This window comes from Thalia democratica, chromosome 2 (genome assembly GCF_965202585.1).
Source record: "Thalia democratica chromosome 2, ktThaDemo2.hap1.1, whole genome shotgun sequence".
In the NCBI taxonomy this organism is placed as follows: domain Eukaryota; kingdom Metazoa; phylum Chordata; class Thaliacea; order Salpida; family Salpidae; genus Thalia; species Thalia democratica.
In genome coordinates, this window is record NC_139166.1 from 24,012,420 (window position 1) to 24,031,698 (window position 19,279).

The following is a 19,279-nucleotide window of genomic DNA, read 5'->3' on the forward strand; positions in this document are numbered from 1 at the left end:
TTATATTCCAACACTATTTGGAATGTTCCGAGGCATTTGGTAAATGTATTTACGAGGAAGTTTGTTGTTTCTCTCTTCAAGCTCCATGTCAAGTTTTTTAAGATCTTCTTGGAACTTCTTCTGTATTTTCTTTACGTCTTCCTCATAAAACCAAGTTTCAGGAATATCACCCAAAAAATCCTAAAATATTGATGCGTTGCTTACAAAAAAGTTTTTTTTAAATTTTGTAGTCATTAAAAAAATAGTTATAACTAGTTATAAATGAATGAACTACAACTACTATTTTCTTTACATATCACCGGTTTTAACTAATCAGATAAACTTAAAGAAACTACGAAGTAATTATAAGGGTGAAACTTATTAAACCTTTATTTTTTAAAACTTTTTGTAAACCTCGTAATAGTTTGTCTATCAATAATAACACATGATACTGATTTTTTTTTCATTTTTATATATGCAATATATATTCAGTACAATTAAAATTAATAAAAGTACTTTTTTAAACAAACTTTTTATAAATTTAAGTTTTATACAAATTAAAAGTAGATTTTCTAATTGATTTATGCTACTTTTTAAAACTTTTAAAACTAATTTACTTGTATTTAATCGACGTATATATTATTTCAAAATATGAAATTTTATGAAATTAACATTTTTTGACAAATGCTAGTTATTTAAGATCATATTTAGAATAAACCACAATGTCAAAATCTTTTATATTTTGTAACTAAGAAGTTAAGATAAATTGATAAAAATTATTAGTGATTTTGACATAAACTGAAATAATTGATAACAAAACCGAGTCGAAATGAATGCACCTGTGAAGTTGTAAATTTAAAATTGGACTTAAAGTTTATATACCTGATCTACTAGATATTGTGAAAGTGCATAATTTGCTGCTATAAATCCTGCTGACTGGTCAATGGTAGGTAAACAGCTCATTATTCTTTTCATTGTTGCCTAGAAAAAATAAATAAAAACTACATTTACCTTTAAATATAAAAGTGTTTTTTTAAAGTTCTTCATATAAATTTTTGAATAGAATAAAAAACTATAAACAGCTCGTTTTTAATTTGAATTTTATAATAAATGATAATTTACTTATTAATCAGATAATAGGTACTGTATAAGATATAAAACTAAAAACGTGTTTTCATATTTAAAAGAATTCTTTTCATTTAACAGGAAAAAGATGTAAAATAACTTAACTAAAATTTTTTATTTATTTTCAAAATATAAACACTTATGCATATTGGTTGTCAAATAACAAATTTGTTCAGTTAAAGAATAAGTTATTTGGCAAACTTCCTTATTTTTTACTTCTCCGGGTCCGCAATCTTAGGCCTTTGTACCAAATATTGCCCACCAAAAAAATAAACCCCCGAAGTGCTTTAAAGACAAAAAATAACTTATGTAGAAGCACTAAGTGTTGCTGTTTTTTTAATAGAGCTCTTACTTTCTTCGAGTCAACTGTGCTGTCTATTTTAATTTTTTTTAAACATATTTGCTCTTGTATGAGTTTGTTTTATTAAAGGTAAAGCTTATTTTAGACTATTTGGCTCTTAAAGGACTTTTTGCTTTGAATGTGGCCCGTCAAGAACATTTTTACAAGAATATGCTGACCCCTGCTTAACAGTCATCATAGTTAAAACTTTCGTTTAATTTCTTACTTCTTTTATTGCTTATAAATGGTAAAAAAACTTTATTTCTAAACAACTTTTTACAGTATTTATACTAAAAATTTAATAGATCTTAGACAGTTTTTAGCTAAGAAACTATAAAGTACCTGTAAGTTTAAAAAGTAACTTTTACTTTTAACAATAGAATGTTCTTTAAATATTATAATCAAAATTTACTTCTCCTTTCTTGTTGGGAGGTAAATTCATTATTGGAGGACACATTGGCACAAATTTCAAGTGATCCCATTGGCCAAAATTAACTGCAGCGTGCTGGAGAGAAGATGTTGCTATGACGACAGTCAACAAGTTAATCTGAGATAAATATTTTAAGTTTAAGTAAGTTATGTTTTAAAAATTACCTTCCCTGTATTGAAGTACAAAGCATATTAACTTATCTGGACTTCACTTATCCGGACAGTTTCAGTCGAGAAGAAAACTCAAAAAAGAATCAATATTAAAAATATAAACTTTTGTGTGAAACAAATATTTAAGCTTTTATGCTGTAAGAAAATTTAGAGTGATTTTATAGATTAGGCAATTTAGTTAATTGTTACGACGTAATGATACTATTAAAGCTTACATTCAAACGTTGTTCAAAACTAGTTTAGTTATGAAAAACCTTTTTATGCAAAGTAAGTCAGTTTTTAAAACTATTTTAAACAATGTTAGTTAAAACATGACTTAAAGTTTTTTATTTAAACTTTTAAGTTTTTTTTCTAGTTGATTAAGTTCTAAGTCTTTTAATAAAATGAAAGTATAACAGTTCTTTTATGTTTGATTCTTAATTCAAGCACTTTTTGTTTAAGATGAGGTGCATGACAATTTAGTTTATTTTTATAAGGTATATAAGTTTGACACACTCATCATACGAGGTTTTAGAAATGGACAAGACATTTAAAAAAAAGAAAACGAATTGCACTAACCATTGGAAATAAGTTAGAAGTTTGTAAAGTGGTAAAACAAAATAGCTTAACATAGGCAGGTCAACTTTGTACGACATTTTGAAAAGTGAAGAAAAGTTTAAAAAGTAAGCAGAAAAAGAGGAACTGAGCTTTAATTATTTATTATTCATTGCATAATATACAACAGTTATGTTATTTGATAAAAATACTATTTTTTGTATTTATCCGGACATGTTTACAAAATAATCTTTCCCAACATGTCCGGATACTTGAATTAGCACTGTTTAATGTACTGTTTGTTAAATTTTAACGTGTTATTTGAACAGTTTTAACATTAAACATTTCATTTTTTATCTACAAATTCGAAGGCAATCATCCAAAAAATAAAATCATAAACCTGAATAAAAATGTTTTGTGCAATAGTTTTAAAACTTTTATTTTAGGTAGAAATATAACTTGAATATAAATTTGAATGCTTTATACAAATATTTTGTACATTTTTCACATCTATTAAAACAAACTTTGATAAGCTTTTTGAAAATATTATGTTACATTCATATTTAAATTAAATGTATATTTATAAACTCTACCAAAACTTTCTACTTTTGATCCTTGAGCCGTAAAACCATTGCAAAAAATTTAGTTATTTAATTACTTTAAATTAAATTTAGTCTGTTATTAGAGTACTTAGTTGTTTTTTTTTAAACACTTTGTAAGGTATATCTTGCTAAAACTTGCTATTATTGAAAAAGCAAATGATAGTTTATCTAACCAGTTCGTCCCTGCTTTCAAATTTGCTGGGTATTCCCCTTTTGTTACCATCTTGCCACCCAAATCCTAAATTTGCCGACTCGTCAGCAAACTGTTGAAGTTCTGAATCTTCTATTACGTCCTGTTGTTGAAATTTTTATGTGAAATAGATAATGAACTTTTCTAACAATTTATAAGAGCAAGAATTACAGCTAACATATTGATAAACAGATCAAAAATATAAAATAGTACTCTAAAGAAATATTTAAAAACAAAATTTCCAACTGTTAAAATAATCCGTTTTTTAAGATAAACTTAAATAAACAAAATTTGAAATAAAAGTTTATAAAAATTATAAAAGTAACTTACCTTGTCCGTCTTGTAAAACAGATTCACAACTTCAGATATATACTTTTCAAGCATTTTCCAAAGTTTCAGAGTATCCTGCGCATAGTAATAATGAGGAATTTTGTTTGCAACACCTTTAAAAAAAGTTAAAAGTTGTTTTAATGCAACATAAATTTAAAAAAATTAATGGTGATTATATTTTTGCATTGATCAGTATACCATGGTTATTCTAAACTTACCATTTTTACGCAGGAGTTTTGGTATGTTCATATCGTTAAAGGTGAAAGTTTTGTAAAACGTCTTCAAAGTCGATACTGCTTCTACAATAGAAATGTGTTCATATTTTTATTAGGCATAGATAGTTGTACTAACTGTTTTAAAATAAACAATTTTCGCTTTGTATATTTAGTAAGTAATCACTACGATATGACTAAACACTGTTTTAATTTAAATTATACGCTTTTAGGATACTATCATGTTTTTTTTGTCTAGTTTAATTTTTTCTTGTTTAATATTAAATAACGTAAAAATAATTTTAAATAATTTTTGTTTCACGAAGATAAAAAGTTGTTTTTAAAAAAAATGCACAAAAAGAAAAGGTTTCGACAATTTGAAAAATTGTTTGAAAATATATTATAAAAATTTTGAAGTTCGATCATAACTTTTTTCTACTACATTTTGTACAGGATGACTGGTAAGTTAGTGAGGACGGCTTAAGTTGAAATAGTCTTGCTTAAACTGATTAGTAGAACCTTTCTATTTGTGATGCATTGTTATTATTTAGCTGTGAAGAAAAAATATCTTTCAAAATGTAAGCGTTAGAAAGAGACAAACCGAAGCTGAGTCTGTTTATCACAGAGTCTTTGGGAATGAGGATTTCGCGTGCTTTTTGGTTGATGACTGCAACAGTTCTCAAGTGAGGCCTGAGCAGTTTGTATATCGGATGCGCAGTTGACAAGCATCTGAAACAAGCTAACATGAAAGGCTCGGGAAAAGCATGAGTGTACAAGTAGTGATATATCCACTGAAATTATAAGATGCATCAATTTTTTTTTCAATTACAATAAGTTTTAGATTTTTTAATAAAACAAAAACTAGTGAGAACTTGTTTGAGGGTTTTGTATTTTAAAATAACTCAACCCTAAAGCTTAAAAAAAATTCAGAATAAAAAAGATAACAAAGTACATATAAAAGATTTTAATTAAGTATAACGAACTTTTTGAAATATTTTCAAAAGATAATAGCTAAATAAAACTACAAAGTATGCAATTTAATCATTATAATGTCTATAGCAGGGTTTCCTAAACTTTTTTCATATGGCCCCCTTTAGAGAAATAAAAAATGCTATGGCCCCTTAAATTTTTGAAATTTATCCATAATATCTAGTATAAGTTTCAAAACTACCCTTAAATACGCCTTAGACTTGTTGTTTGCTCTTCATCATTAACTCCAGAACATATAGTGTAAGTTTTAAATTATGGCCCATTTACTACTCACGCTTTCCACTCCCCCCCTCTTCTTTAGCCCCTAAAAATTTTAAATGGCCCACGTTGAAAAACCCTGGTCTATAGTTTTATACATGTTGCAAAACTAAACCTCAAAGTCTACAATCTCCTATATTTTAAAAATAAAATTTATAATTTGTTCAAATTTTATAACTTACTCTAAAAATTAATGTAAATTTATTTTTAATGATTTCATTTTAAAGTTTTATTTTTTTTTTTAATCATTGGTTAGTCCTTAACACTAAAAAAAAAGAACTATTTAAACATTACTACACTTACGAATATAATCCATAGTTAAAAATGCAATTAACAATAGAGCGGAAAAAGAAATCAAGGCATTAAAAAAAGGTTCTCAGTGAAAATAAATTGAATAGTGTTGCTTTTTTATTTAATTCTACAAAAAATTATTAATATACAGAATGAATTATAAACAAATCTAAAACTTTTTTCTCTTGGTTAATACTCTTTTTTATCTCAAACATTGTTGGAAACTTGATCAGTTATAAAAACATTTTATAGTCTTTTGTGTATCGAAAAATATTAAACTTCTTTTTTCCAAACTTAAATGATTTAAAAATGATTTTCCAAACTTAAATGATTTTCCAAACTTCTTAAAGATTTTAAATTTAAATTGTAGTATTGTTTGTTGATAGTGTAAGAGTATAGTTATTGAAATCATAATGTTTTAGACTATACTTATTTTTCAATACTGTTTTCTGTATGAGTTATTTTTTCACGTTAAAATATTGTATCATTTTAAACCTCATGTATGGAAACCATACAGTTTCTAATCCACATTTTAGCCAGCAGCCAATCTAGAGAGTCTTTGTCGGCGGTGTGCAGATAACTTCTGTCATTTGGCTTCAGTTGAATGCAAATTGGTACAAAGTTGTCTTCCTCATTAATGTAATACAAGCAGACAGCGTGGGGCACTTCACAAGGTTTCCCATCTGCTCTTGGATAGTTGACAAGACCAACATTCTGACTGAACATTTCGTGGAAGTCTGCGTAAAAGAGCCTTTCTGCCTGAAAATTAAAAAATATTTAAAGAAGTTGTAAACTGTTGCGCGGGTTATAACTGAGTGTGTCCTTGTATACTTACTTCTTAGAGTTTTAAAGTTGTTCGACTATATATTTTTTTAAAATACCATTTAATAACTTTTTTACACGCCTCCCAAAACAAACCTTTATCTCACTTTCAATTGAAGTTCCACTTCTAAGTAAATGCTTTACATCATCGTTAGTTACATTAAAATAAGAAGGAATCTTCGTTAAAACTTTAAAAGAGAGAGGATATACTCCATTCATAATTTGCCAACCAAAAACTTCATCTTTTTTCCAACTGAAAATCAAACAGATAGTAGTATTAAGTTAATCAAACAACTCAAAACAAAACGATTTACTCGACAGTCTCGTCAATTTCTTGATTTTCTTCATCCAACATTGTATGAAAAGTATGGTAGTCTTCTAAGCACTTAGTTGGAAATATTTTGGCTAAAAATAAAAATGTCATAATGTGTATGTCTTTAAAAAATGATTATTGAATTTTATTAGCAAATTGAAGACATATCTTCACAAGTTTTGACGACTGACTTTTTATGAAGTCATTTTAAAGTTAAAACCGTAGTTTTCTGAAATAACTTAGTAAGTATTGGAAAACCATGACTTAGTTTATTTTGTTTATTAACTACTTCAAAGCCTATTAATTTGTTTTACTTTTTATTTAACATATAACTTCGATTTAAGTTTGTTGATTTAGAAATATACCCCGGAAACAAAAAGTAGTTTGACTTTTTTTTACGTAACGTAGTTAAGTAGTTCTTCAGAGCCCAGTGAGGTTTCGATAAAAATGCATATACTGGTCCAAAAAAACTTAACTCACCCACAATTTTTTTGTATCTCATGGACAACCCTGCCCAGGCTAAATCTTTTATGCTGCCACTGTTCCTGCTGGAAGTTCTTTTGAGGTACCCTGTTATGTCCTTGTAACTGTCCACCATGAGATGGTTGGTCAGTTTGTCGTGGCCACTCTTCCCGTCAAATGTATGCTTGTCGTTCCACTTCAATATATTCTTCATTTCATTGATGTTCTTTTCGCGTTGTCTTCTCACCAATTCGTTCGTGACATTTTGCGGTAAAACAGCTAAGATTTGTTACTATCAGGTCAAACAAGTTTGAACGTAACAAAAGTAATGTTTATGTGCAATTGAAATAGAGTTAAGAGAATGTTAAATCATACAAAATCGATCATCAGTAGACTGAGACTGGTTTCGTCCTTATTAGGACTTGTCAGTCAGTCATAACCGAAAAACTTGCAGTCATTAATCTACAAACGGCTTATCATGATAGAACAAGAAGCAGCCGTTTGCTAGTATTGATTAGTCCTAGTGTTGACGAAACCGGTTTTAGTCTACCGAAGGCTAGTGGTATGATGATCGAATTGGAATAATCAAACTTAAAGTTTTGTTAAGTTGAGTTTTATTTTTTTTTTTTTTTCATAACAAAAAGTAGTCAAAAATTACTAATAATTATCATGAATATATAAAAACTCATACAACATCTTAGTGAAACTTAAAAATAATTTAGTTATAATTTCAATAAGTTTTGTCGTAGATAATATTTAAATGGTTATAACATAAAAATCATTTAACAATTAAGACTGTTAACTTAGTTCCCTCAGAGTAAATAAAACTTACTTTCGGGACCTAAAACGCTATAATCATCATTTATAATGTCGTAGACAGGAAAATATTTTTCTCTTCCTTTGTACTGTACTTTTATAAAGTCACATGCTAAGTTGTCAACATTTTGTGAGTGCTTCAATCCTGTAATAAAAACGTCTTTTAAAGTTTATTGCGTAACACTGTGTTTAATTAAATCTTTGACCATTTATTTTGAAGTAAAGAATTTATTAGGAAACTTTATATTGTGTAAAACGTAACATTACTAATGATTACTAACCATCATTTAAATTTAAAAATAAGAATGTATGTAATTAGGTTGTTGTAGTAATAAACATAATTAAACATCGAACCTAGTTTTAGCTTTGAAAATTTTGATTATTGCAGATACCTCACTTATAAACTAGTAAAAATTAGAAAACATATTTTAATTCGTGTGGTGTTTATGTTTTTAATGAATTTAAATAAAACATAAAAACAAGTTATTTCGTAAACTTATTTATTAACTTATAAGCTAAAAACTTAGTTCAGAAAGTATTTATACTTGGTTTCATTTATAAAAACTACCTTTATATTAATTTGAAAAAAGTTTTGGCAATTTAAGTTTAATTAATGAGATTACCTTCAAGCCTAGAAACTACGTTATTTAGGCCGTTTTTTGTAACCTTCTTCGTTAAAATCTATAATACACAGTAATATATTTCTAAAATTTTTATATGATTAGTTATCAAGTTTTTAAAGAAAAAATACGTTCGGTGTATCTATCAATTTATTAAACGCACTTAGCTCTCTATTTACTTATTTCTTTGTTTGTTTTATCTGACTAGATGACAAAACTTAACTGATTTAAGAATATTGAATGTTAAAGTAAAGAAAAATTATTAATAAATTCGTAAGTTTTACTAGTACAGATTTAGTAACTATTTTAATATTTTTTTATAAATATTGTTTATTGAACGACAAAAAAAAGCGCTCAAAATATTTGGTCCTAGAAACTGGTACACAAAAAAAACTTTCGGTTATCGAGTCGCACACCACTTGGATACAGTTTAAAGTCTTGTCCTGGGCATAAAATTTCAAAACTTTTATAACTTCTTATTTTAATAACTGTTTTACACATTAAAACTATTAAAATTTGAACAACTGACTGATATTGATCATGCAAGGCATTCCAACATCCAGTAAATTTACAGAAAACTTATCAGTATTTCCCTGCTCGAAGTTGTTATAAAACCAGTGATCAAGAACTTTCCATTCAGTTAATCTTCCGTCTTCTCCAACAAACTGAATCTCAACTGTGGAGTTTGTTCCCCCTTCATCATAACCATCGCCTACCTTTGAAATTTATAATAATATGCATTAGGCTCTTTTTTTTCAACAAAAAACAATAGTTAAATAAAAAATTTAGATTTTTTGAAAATAAATCGAATAGTATTTTTCTAACAACAAATATTTTAAGCAAGTAGTTGTAATGCCAACATTTTTACGATGTTTTTAAGCATTTTTATCCATTAGTTAAAAGTCACAAACCTTTACAAAAATACTGTATTGCGTCTTTTCCATTGTATTAATAATTACAAGTTTAGAAAATAGCTGGTAGTTATATATAATCTTAATAACTTTATATTACATTTTTGACTAACTTGTTTGTTAAGAATTACTATATTTTAAAACTTTATTGATGGTTCTTAATGCGAAGTTTTCTAATATTTAAATAATATTTATTACAATAGAAAAAGTTTAATTCTAAAGTAATTTAACAAGTTTATTTTTATACTGTCAAATATAATATTAGCCTAATTTTATCCTTAGTATCATGATTTTTTTTAAGTGTATCTACCAACGCTAATCTATTTAATCGAATAAAAGATTTAAAGTTTTATTTCCGTAAGTTGAAAAAAAACTCTTAAATTTTTAAAGGTGCTTGAAAATCAAATTTTAAACAATTTATTAATATTTGATACAATTCGTTATACTTTCTAAGTTGTAAATAAAATACGTTTAAAACTATAACATAAAACTTATTTTAAATACAATTTTTTTCCTAGTTAGCTCTAAAACAAACAACTATTAAAGTTTTATAGCATTTTACCTAAAACATATACTGTAATACTTACTTCTACCTGTTTTTTATCAGTTATAATGTTGTCAGATTATTTATAACAAAAGCAAATTGTTATATACTAAAAAACTAGTTTATATTTTACCATTAAGAAATATAAACAATTTCTAATATTATATTCTTATTAGCACAGAAAACTTTGTTATAATGTCTGAAATTTCGGAGACTGAACTAAAATAACTTTTTATTTCCTTAAGGCCAAAATACAATAACTGATTTAATTATAAACATAAAGGTTTGCAAATCTTTACGTAGTAAAAGCTAATAAAATGAAAATTGAAAGTACAATTAAAGTTAAGTAAAATGAAGATTTTATTTTATATACTTATTTGAATAAACTTATATTTTTAGTGCACACAAATAAACTTATTTTTTTATTTATCTACCAGTTTTATCGACTATATCGCTAACCAGGTTTCGACTTATGCAATTTTAGGGACCTGGTTTATAACGCAACGTGCGCTTTAACTTGTATAAAAGATGTCCCCAGAATAACGAGTAAACTATGTTGATAAATAGACTAATATGACTTTCTTACTATTTACTAAAGGTTTAATAAATAAGTTACTTAAACTAATGTTAATTGTAATTCGAGTCTGTGATAATGATTATATTTACAATGAAATTGCAAAACGGGAAAATGATAAAATACTGTACAACATAAAACTATTAAATCGAGCTATTAGAGTAACTAGCAATTTTTAAACCAAATTAAACTTTTACTAATTTTGCTACCTAGTTTAACATTGTTTTAGGAGATTTTTTGTTATAAAAACATTGAAAAAGAGTATATATAAAACAAACTCCTTTTAGGCATACCGGTTTTAAACAAAAAATAATATTTTGTATTAGATATAGTTTATAAAAAAAACAACAAAAAACAGCTTTAAAAATTTGATTTACTTATAAAAAGTATCTTAAAATTACGTTGTTAAGTTATAGATAAAATACATGAGCTAAACAATGAATGAATACCTCTAATGTTTAATAAGTAAAGAAAACCGATAAAACACAAATTAAAAAAAAATATTTAAAACCTTATTAATTAACTAGTTTTTGTAATGTTCTTTATTCCATATACTAAATACTCTTTTATCTACTTTTAAAACTTCAAAATACCAGCAAGATTTATTTCTGAAGTCGAAAACTTAACTCATTAAATTTTATATTAACTGAAATAATAAAGATAATGAAATATATTTATTTAAAACATAAACACTGAAAACGGAAACAGGCGTTTATTTTATAAAACTTTTAATAGCAGGCGATAAATATAGAGAAATATTTAGCATTCAAAACTTTCTAGGTTTAAAGTACTGATATATACCTCAAACTTTTTATTAAAATATAATTTCAAAAAAAATTTTTTTTCTTGTTTTAACCTGTTTTTGAAATGCATACTATGTTTATGTTTTACTATTTAGTTTTGTTTAACTAAGTTCATATACAGTGAACGTTAAATACAATAACTTCGTCCGGTTTGTAAATATATTTTCATGTATGTCTACTAACCGAAAGTATATCATTTAATTTTCCTTGTTCTTCAGTAAAACATTTTATAAGTTTTTGAAATACTGTTGTTAGTCTGTTTGTTTTTTTTTCCTGACTTTATTTAAGAGCTTTATATATGTATTGTACATATTTTTAGTAAACTTATAAAACTCTAGTTTTAAAGTAAGTAGAATTAAAATATTTTGATACATTTGTGTGAAATTTTTCTTAGACTTATTGAAAAATATAGAAAATGGCCGCAGAATACTCATTAATAGTTTTGTAAGTTACCTTCTCAAAAAATTATTTAAACTTTAAATGATTAAAGGTCAGATTAATAAACGGTTTGATGGTAGTAAATTATGAATAAAATAAAAATCTTCATATCTTTATGTTTAAAGGTATATAAACTGTCACAAAAAAATCAGAGAGTGTTGTTTATAAGTATTTATTTTAGTTGTTAGTCATATTGTCAAATATGATCGTTTACGTATAACGCTGTATAAATATAAAGGCGTTTTCTATCTAAAAAAGCAGCAACTATTTTATCATTATTTAAAACAATTTTCGGTTCACTTAACACTAACGATATCTACATGATTTACTTTGAAACTTAGTCTTTTAACTTTTAAAGTAAAAGTTTGCATATTTATATATACTATTAATTACTTTAATGACTATATGATTACAAAAGCATTGAAATAAGTTTATAAATGTAAATTCAATGATCATGAGCATCGTTTTAAGAATGTTTAAACGTATTTCAATTTTTTTTTAAAATTACAAAATACTATTAAGCTAGCTAAAACACATAGCTTTAAAATTGTTTCCAGCTAAGAAAATTGTAGAAGAAAACTTCGTTTTTAATATTTGCCTGCAGCATAAAAGTACTTAGTGTAACAAAAGAAAATAATTCTTCAAAATTCACTTATCTCAAACCAATTTTCAATACCTTAAGCTCTAAATAGCAGTTTAAATGTCATATAGAACATTTGTGATCGCTTCTTACATAAATTATTTTCAATCATAGAAACAAATTCAAATGCATTCGTTTGATTTTATCGTACTCACAACACACAAACTTACTTATTTGATTGCTATAATGATTTTTAAGGTTAAAATTTTTGACTGCTAATATTTTGGCTATAATAAGTCTGAACGAAACATTATCGTTGGAATATAGCAATGAAAACAATTTGCGAAGTAATTGCACAATTTAAATTGACGTAGGTTTCTTTGTGTTAAACTAATACCACAGTTCCACGGTTTTAACTTGTTTTATACTTTTAGTTTGTGTTTAAAAAACACACACGTTCATTTTCTTTTTGTCTTATAATCTTAAAAGTGCTAATTTTTTCATAGAATTTCGTGGAACTGTGTTAATTGTTTAACAAAGAAAAACTTTCTTCAGTTTCAATAAATCAAGTATGTACTTCACAAATTATTATGACATTTAATATTTATACCAACAAATTATATACTAAAAAAGACAACAGTAGTACTATTTTTTACAAAAAAAAATCATCTAATATTACAAATATTTTTTTATTTAATTTTATACTCTTAGAAAGTTATAACTTTTTTTTTAACAATGTTCATTCAAGTATACTTTTTAGTTTATTATTATTTTTTACAAAATATTTGAAGTGCTTATAGCTAATTTTCTGAAGAAAATTAAATACATGTTGTATTATTGATTTTTACAAAAAAAAACATGTAAATCCAGAAATATTTTTCATTTAATTTTAAACTCTTAGAAAATTTCAATTTTTTTACTAAGTATATTTATACTATTTTTTTTTTTTTTTAAATTAATGATCGTGCAAAAAACATTTTAGATAGTACTATTGATAAGCGGAAAGCTTAAATACTTATTGTTAAAGAAAATTAAATAAATGCTGTATTTAAAAATTGTACTGTCCTTTTAAAAAATAAATTTGTAAAACTGTGTAAATGGGTAGTTTAATAAAAAATAATGAAAAAAATATACATTTAAACTTAATTCAAAATATTGACAAAAAATTTAATTATAAAAGGTAATAAAAACTATTAACCAAAATCTTTAAAAAACATTTTTAGCATTTATAAAACTATCATACTTCTCATAACTGTTAAAAATATTCATATCACAGAACTTAGTAAACATAGATTTTTTTTAAATGTACTTTTCATTAGTTTTGTTAAGAAACTAATATAATATTACTATAATTAATATACTGATATAAGAAAACTATTGTAAGCTTATTTAAAAAGGTAAAATATTTTTATTTCCTGTTTGACTGATACACTATTGAAAATGTTTAAAAACCAAAAATATTTATTCACATACAAAGCAAAAGAGTTACATGACAATTTAAATTTCGATATTTTAAATTCAGACAATCCATTTCTCAATAAAAATTTTAAAGTGACCATATCTAAAAAAATAACTTGAAATTAAAAATGGAATAAAGTTGTACCAGTAGTTCCAATTAACTAAGATTAAAAAAGATCTATCATTACAGTTTTTCAACTATGTAATAAAAAGAGCAATAAATTAGTTTTGTTTTATGTTTATTTCCAAAGTTGTTTAAACCTAAAAATGTTTAAAGTTTACAGCAATATCAGATTAATAAAAGTTTTGATAGTAATAAATTAAAAATAAAATTAATAACTTATGTTCTACAACAATTAAAATCAGAATTATTTGAGTTTAAAGTTTTGGAATTGAATTGTCAGAATTAGAATCACAGTGCACAAAATAAAATGAAAACTTAAAATCTTAGGCTTTTGTAAAAAGAAAGGTTTAAAAGAATTGAATAGTTAAGTTATGTTCAAACATTATTTTTTTTAAAGGTAACTAGAATTTAACAAGGAAACTAAAATTAACTAATACGAACATGTCTTTTTTTTCACGTAAAGAAATCATGCTCAAAAGGAAAAATCTGTATGTGCAAATTTGTTAACAACACATTAAACTCAATCTAAAAAGAAAAGTAAAATTTAAAGAATTATGAAGATAGTGTCGCATATGTTACCATATGAAAATCAAACTAAAGAAGTATTGCGTATTAGTTATAAACATAAATAATGACTAAACTTGAAATATTTCAATTGATGGTAAAAAGGTTTGAACTATGACATATATAAATGAAACTCTTATATATAAAAAATTACAATATATACATAAAAAGGTTCTATCAATTAAAGGCTGTTGTTGTTTTTAAATGATAGCTTTATACAGTAGACTACCGCTTAAGTACGCACTTTTTTTGGTACGCACCCCGCCTTAAGTACGCACTTATCCAGAAAGACAAAAAAAAAATTCTAAATTTTTTATATTTTTTAATAAGTTTTAATAAATTTATATCAAATTTAAATAAACAAATAACCTGAATAATTGCTTTCACAGATTTTTTGCGAGAACCCATTTTCATTTCAGCATTGAAAATCCTATTAAACTCATATTATCACGGGAGACATATGTAATTTTAATGTGACATAATATAAAACTAGTTAACCACAAAAAATATAGAAAATATGGCTTAATATTCTTTTTTATATCATTGAATGACATTGACTTTCTATACTAAATGTATGTTTTAATTATGTAGAAACTTTTTATAGAAAAAATAAATCATTTTAAAATCTATTAAAAAAATTTGCAGATTAGAATTATGTATTAAATGTTATTTAACATAAAAAAAACTTGTTTATTTGGCTTAATTATTTGGTGGCTAGTTGTAAGAAAGAAAACAAACAACTAAATTTCATATTATACAATGTCGTCAAAAAGTACGCACTACCCGTGCTAAGTACGCACTTTTTGGTCGGGTTCAATTTGCGTACTTAAGCGGTAGTCTACTGTACTTCTATGAAACTAAATCAGATAAAGTACAAAAAACTTTAAATAAGATAATATAATATTATTAGCTTTGACGAAAGTTAGAATATAAAAAGTTAGAGAATAAATTTAGATTTCTTACTTGAAACAAATAAAAAAATTATTAGTTCAGCAAAAATTTGGTACCAGATGAAACCTTGTGAAAGTACTTAAATTTATTTCTTTTGTCATTTTCTGCTCCATCGCATGCCTTACAATACAACTTTCAATTATGTAGCCGTACTTTCGTATACAAAATATCTCTTACTTGTGTACGAAACAGTTTTGATTTTTCCTTCTTTTAAAGTATTGAAAAAAAGGAGTTTGTAGTAGTTTAGGTAGTGTTGAAATAAAATTCGACACAGCACAATGTAGATGCAAAAAAAAACTTAGTTTATATTCATTGTTTGTTGAAAGTTTTGCGTTCAAAGTAAGCTTAGTTACTTTAGAAAGAGTTTGACGACTTTTATTCACTGAAACTAAATAGAAATTAGATAATTTTTATTAATGGTTACAACATTATATAGTTCAACGTTAGTGTCATAACGAATATTATAAGATATAAGTTAAACAACATTTAGTTATTAGTTTTCTTTTTATTTTTAAATAACTACAGGATTTACAGAATGTATCAAGTTTCTTTAACTTTATGGTTAAATAAGTGACATTTATATTTCTATATCATTTTAAACCAGGCCTTTTCAAACTCGATTTCGTTTAACTATATCGCTTGAAACTTGGTCATTTTTACACGATCGTTTTAAAATCGATTATCTTAAACTCGATCATATCAAACTATTTTTAAACGAGTTTATATCCTTCTTTAAATTTTTTTCAAACAAGTTCTGTTTTCATTGAACGATTATCTATAGCTGATACGTCTAAAAAACTGTATATAAATTATTTTGAACTTTTTTTAAGTAAACTTATTTAGAGTTTTTTTCGCAAACAAAGCTACTTGCAACTACAATTTGTAGTTCATATAAAGAAAAGCCTACAAAAACTGTAGTTTTTTTTTTTCCTAAAATGTTTAAGTACAAATGACAATTATATATGTAATGTTGTTTGTTTTATAGGTAAAGCACACTGTATTTTATATCAATCAAAAACCTCCGGCAAGCGATAAATCTTTAAATTAATTGTTTTTTAGTACTTAAACCAATAACAAATATGCTGTTATACTATTTAAGTGTAGGACTTTATTTAATTTTTATTTTATTAAAACTATCTTGTAGTAATATTTTTATCAATTTTTAATGAAAATTTTTTAACAAAAGGTATGATGTATATAATTTTAAAATTTATGTCAGTCCAATAAAAGTTTTTGTTTAATAAATCTGATCCTTTACTAATTAAAATAATTCTGATTTTAAACTTGTGTAAACTCTTTATTGAAAAGGGTTTTATAAGGGCGTGTATAAGTGTTCAAAATTTTGTCAGTTAAGTTTTTTAAATTAGTGTGATGGTATCTCTAAAATTTGTCTTGCATTTTAAAATTACTGGGTAAAAAAAACAAGTCTGATTTTTTAAGCTCTAAATTACATTTAAAACACCGCATATAAAGTACTTAGTATAAAAAAGTTATAACAAAATTGGTAAGTTAATCTCCATCTTACACTTGAATTACTGTACATATGAAAAACTTTAAATAGCTCTTTTATATTCAACGCTCTCACGCGATTTAAACTGATATTATTGCTAGAAAAAAAAATCGCATGCCTAGTTTTTATTTTAGTATCTATATGCATTTTACTATAGATACTTAAAATTGCTACTATGATTTTAAACATGTTCACTTATAAAGCATTTGGTTTTATTTAATTATATGCTATGAGCCGTTTTGCTGTTGTAGTTTTTCTATTGTATTTCTTTTGTTTTTAAAATCAAACAAAGTAACTATACTATTTTGGTTGCGTGGCTTGTTTACACAGTTTTTTTTTACATTAAGTTTATAACAAGTAATATTATTTTTATCTAAAACTGGTACGCCCAAAATAAATTATTTTTTCTCTATCTATATTTCATATTCTTTTTATAAAAAAACCTTCTAACCATATTAAACTAGGGTAGGTGTCAAATTTGCTCGAGCGGAAAAAATTGCACGAGGACACTAAATTGCACGACGACACTTTTGCACGAAGACAATTTTGCACGGAGACATTTTTGCACGGTTTTAATTTTTTATTTATTATAATTTTTTTTTAATAATAATTTTTATTAATTATTTTTTTTTAAGTATCACTGTTAACCCTGACTCTGACCCTCGGTCAGTAACTTTTTTTTCACTTTTTTTATCAACTTATCTTTTGAAAATTTACCCTTTGTGCAAATTTGTCTTCGTGCAAAATTGACCCTTAGTGCAAATTTGACCCGTTTCCATTAAACTAGGTAGAAAAGTTAGAAAAAGTTTCATTTTGTTTAAAAACTTGCTATACACTCTAGTACTTAAAAATCTTATTTTACCGTCGATGATAACTATTATAACTAGTAGGACTAGCCGTGTAATCGGTAATTCTGGTATTTAAAAAAAAAAATTTAATCTAATCTATGTATACTTTAGAAAACAAAATTATGTAAAAAAGTGTATAGAATAGGTCTGTATATTACTTAAGTTTAATTTCATTTTTATTGAACATTTTGATATTTTATACTACGCAAAAGTTTTAAACCTTGAGGTTTATAACTAAATTAAGTAGTATTCATTCGACCGAAGGCAAAAAAAATCATTGAAATTCATTCTCGAAAATATACGCCATTATGCATAAAGGTCATGTACTAACAAGAATATAGTAATAAACTTGTTTTCATTTTTATACTAAAAACCAAGTTATTTTCTAAGGCCTAACAATTTTCTTTTCTTTTGAGTTTTTAATTTTCTGATAAAACTATAACTGGTAGAAAACAGTAGAAAAATTAATCATTACAGCATCTTTATTTTGCTTTTTAGGTAAAATATTGTTAAGAGTTTGTTATGTATTCTTTTTAAAATATGTGTACTAGGAATTGTACATAAATATTAGTTTTTAAATTTTGTTTTTACTGTGTTGCAACTTTTTTTTTACATAAACTTATTAGTCGAAAATTTGTTTTTGCACTATATGTTTATTTACCTGGAGGCTATGAATTTTTTTCAATGCAGTCTCGAAAAATTTCCTACACTATGTCCAGAAATCAAATTACCAACTAGTAAATAATAATAGAACTTTTTTTTTTATACAACTATCTGAACCGCATGAAAATCAACAACAATCCAACTGACATTCTGCGACAGTCGTAAAGTACAGTTGCGGAGTGTCATATGTGTTGTAGTTGATGGTCGTGCAGATCAGTGTAATGCTAATTGTATTGGATTGATAGTATATCGGCTTTAATAGCATCTTACAAAACATTACTAACAGTTATTTTATAGTAAAAAGCAGTTAACTTATAGTTGAATATCAAAATGTGTTTTTAGTTTACAGCACTTTTCTGTTTTATAAGTATTATTATGCTATTATTACAAGTATAAGTTAAGTATAAGTTAATATGACATCATCTTTGTTTTCTTAATAGTTGAAATGTAATTAATTCTTTTAGAGTATACTTGGAATGGAATTGTACTTAAAAATCAATTTTATATTGAAGTTTCTCTACGTACTTTATTTACAACTTATAATGTATACCGAACTTTTTCATATAAAAAGATGTTAAATTAGTTTACTTTTTTATAATTTACAACATTCTTTTAAACCTACAGAGATAAAAAAAACTTTAGGTATATTTTTTAACTTTTATTTTGAGACAAAATTTTAAAATATTATAAAAGTTTGCAAAAAAAATCATGGTGTTAAACTCTTAAAAGTTTAAATCCTAATAAAAAAATAATTAAGAATATAACATAAAGTTATTAAGATAATATATAACTACCAGATATTTTCTAAACTTGTAATTATTAATACA

The 19,279-nt window shown here is 25.1% G+C and overlaps 1 protein-coding gene across 1 annotated transcript; it reads right to left on the bottom strand.

The window, feature by feature from the left end:
• Positions 1-9,428, bottom strand: LOC145828467 (allene oxide synthase-lipoxygenase protein-like). Its single transcript, XM_082936225.1, has 14 exons — positions 9,396-9,428; positions 9,014-9,200; positions 7,881-8,009; positions 7,067-7,327; positions 6,588-6,678; positions 6,370-6,526; positions 5,947-6,210; positions 4,514-4,703; positions 3,919-3,999; positions 3,701-3,813; positions 3,354-3,473; positions 1,857-1,991; positions 862-960; positions 1-180 (listed from the first exon to the last, which is right to left on the bottom strand). The coding sequence occupies exons 1-14, from the start codon at positions 9,426-9,428 to the stop codon at positions 1-3; spliced, it is 2,040 nt and encodes a 679-aa protein (XP_082792351.1).
• Positions 9,429-19,279: the final 9,851 nt, after the last annotated feature.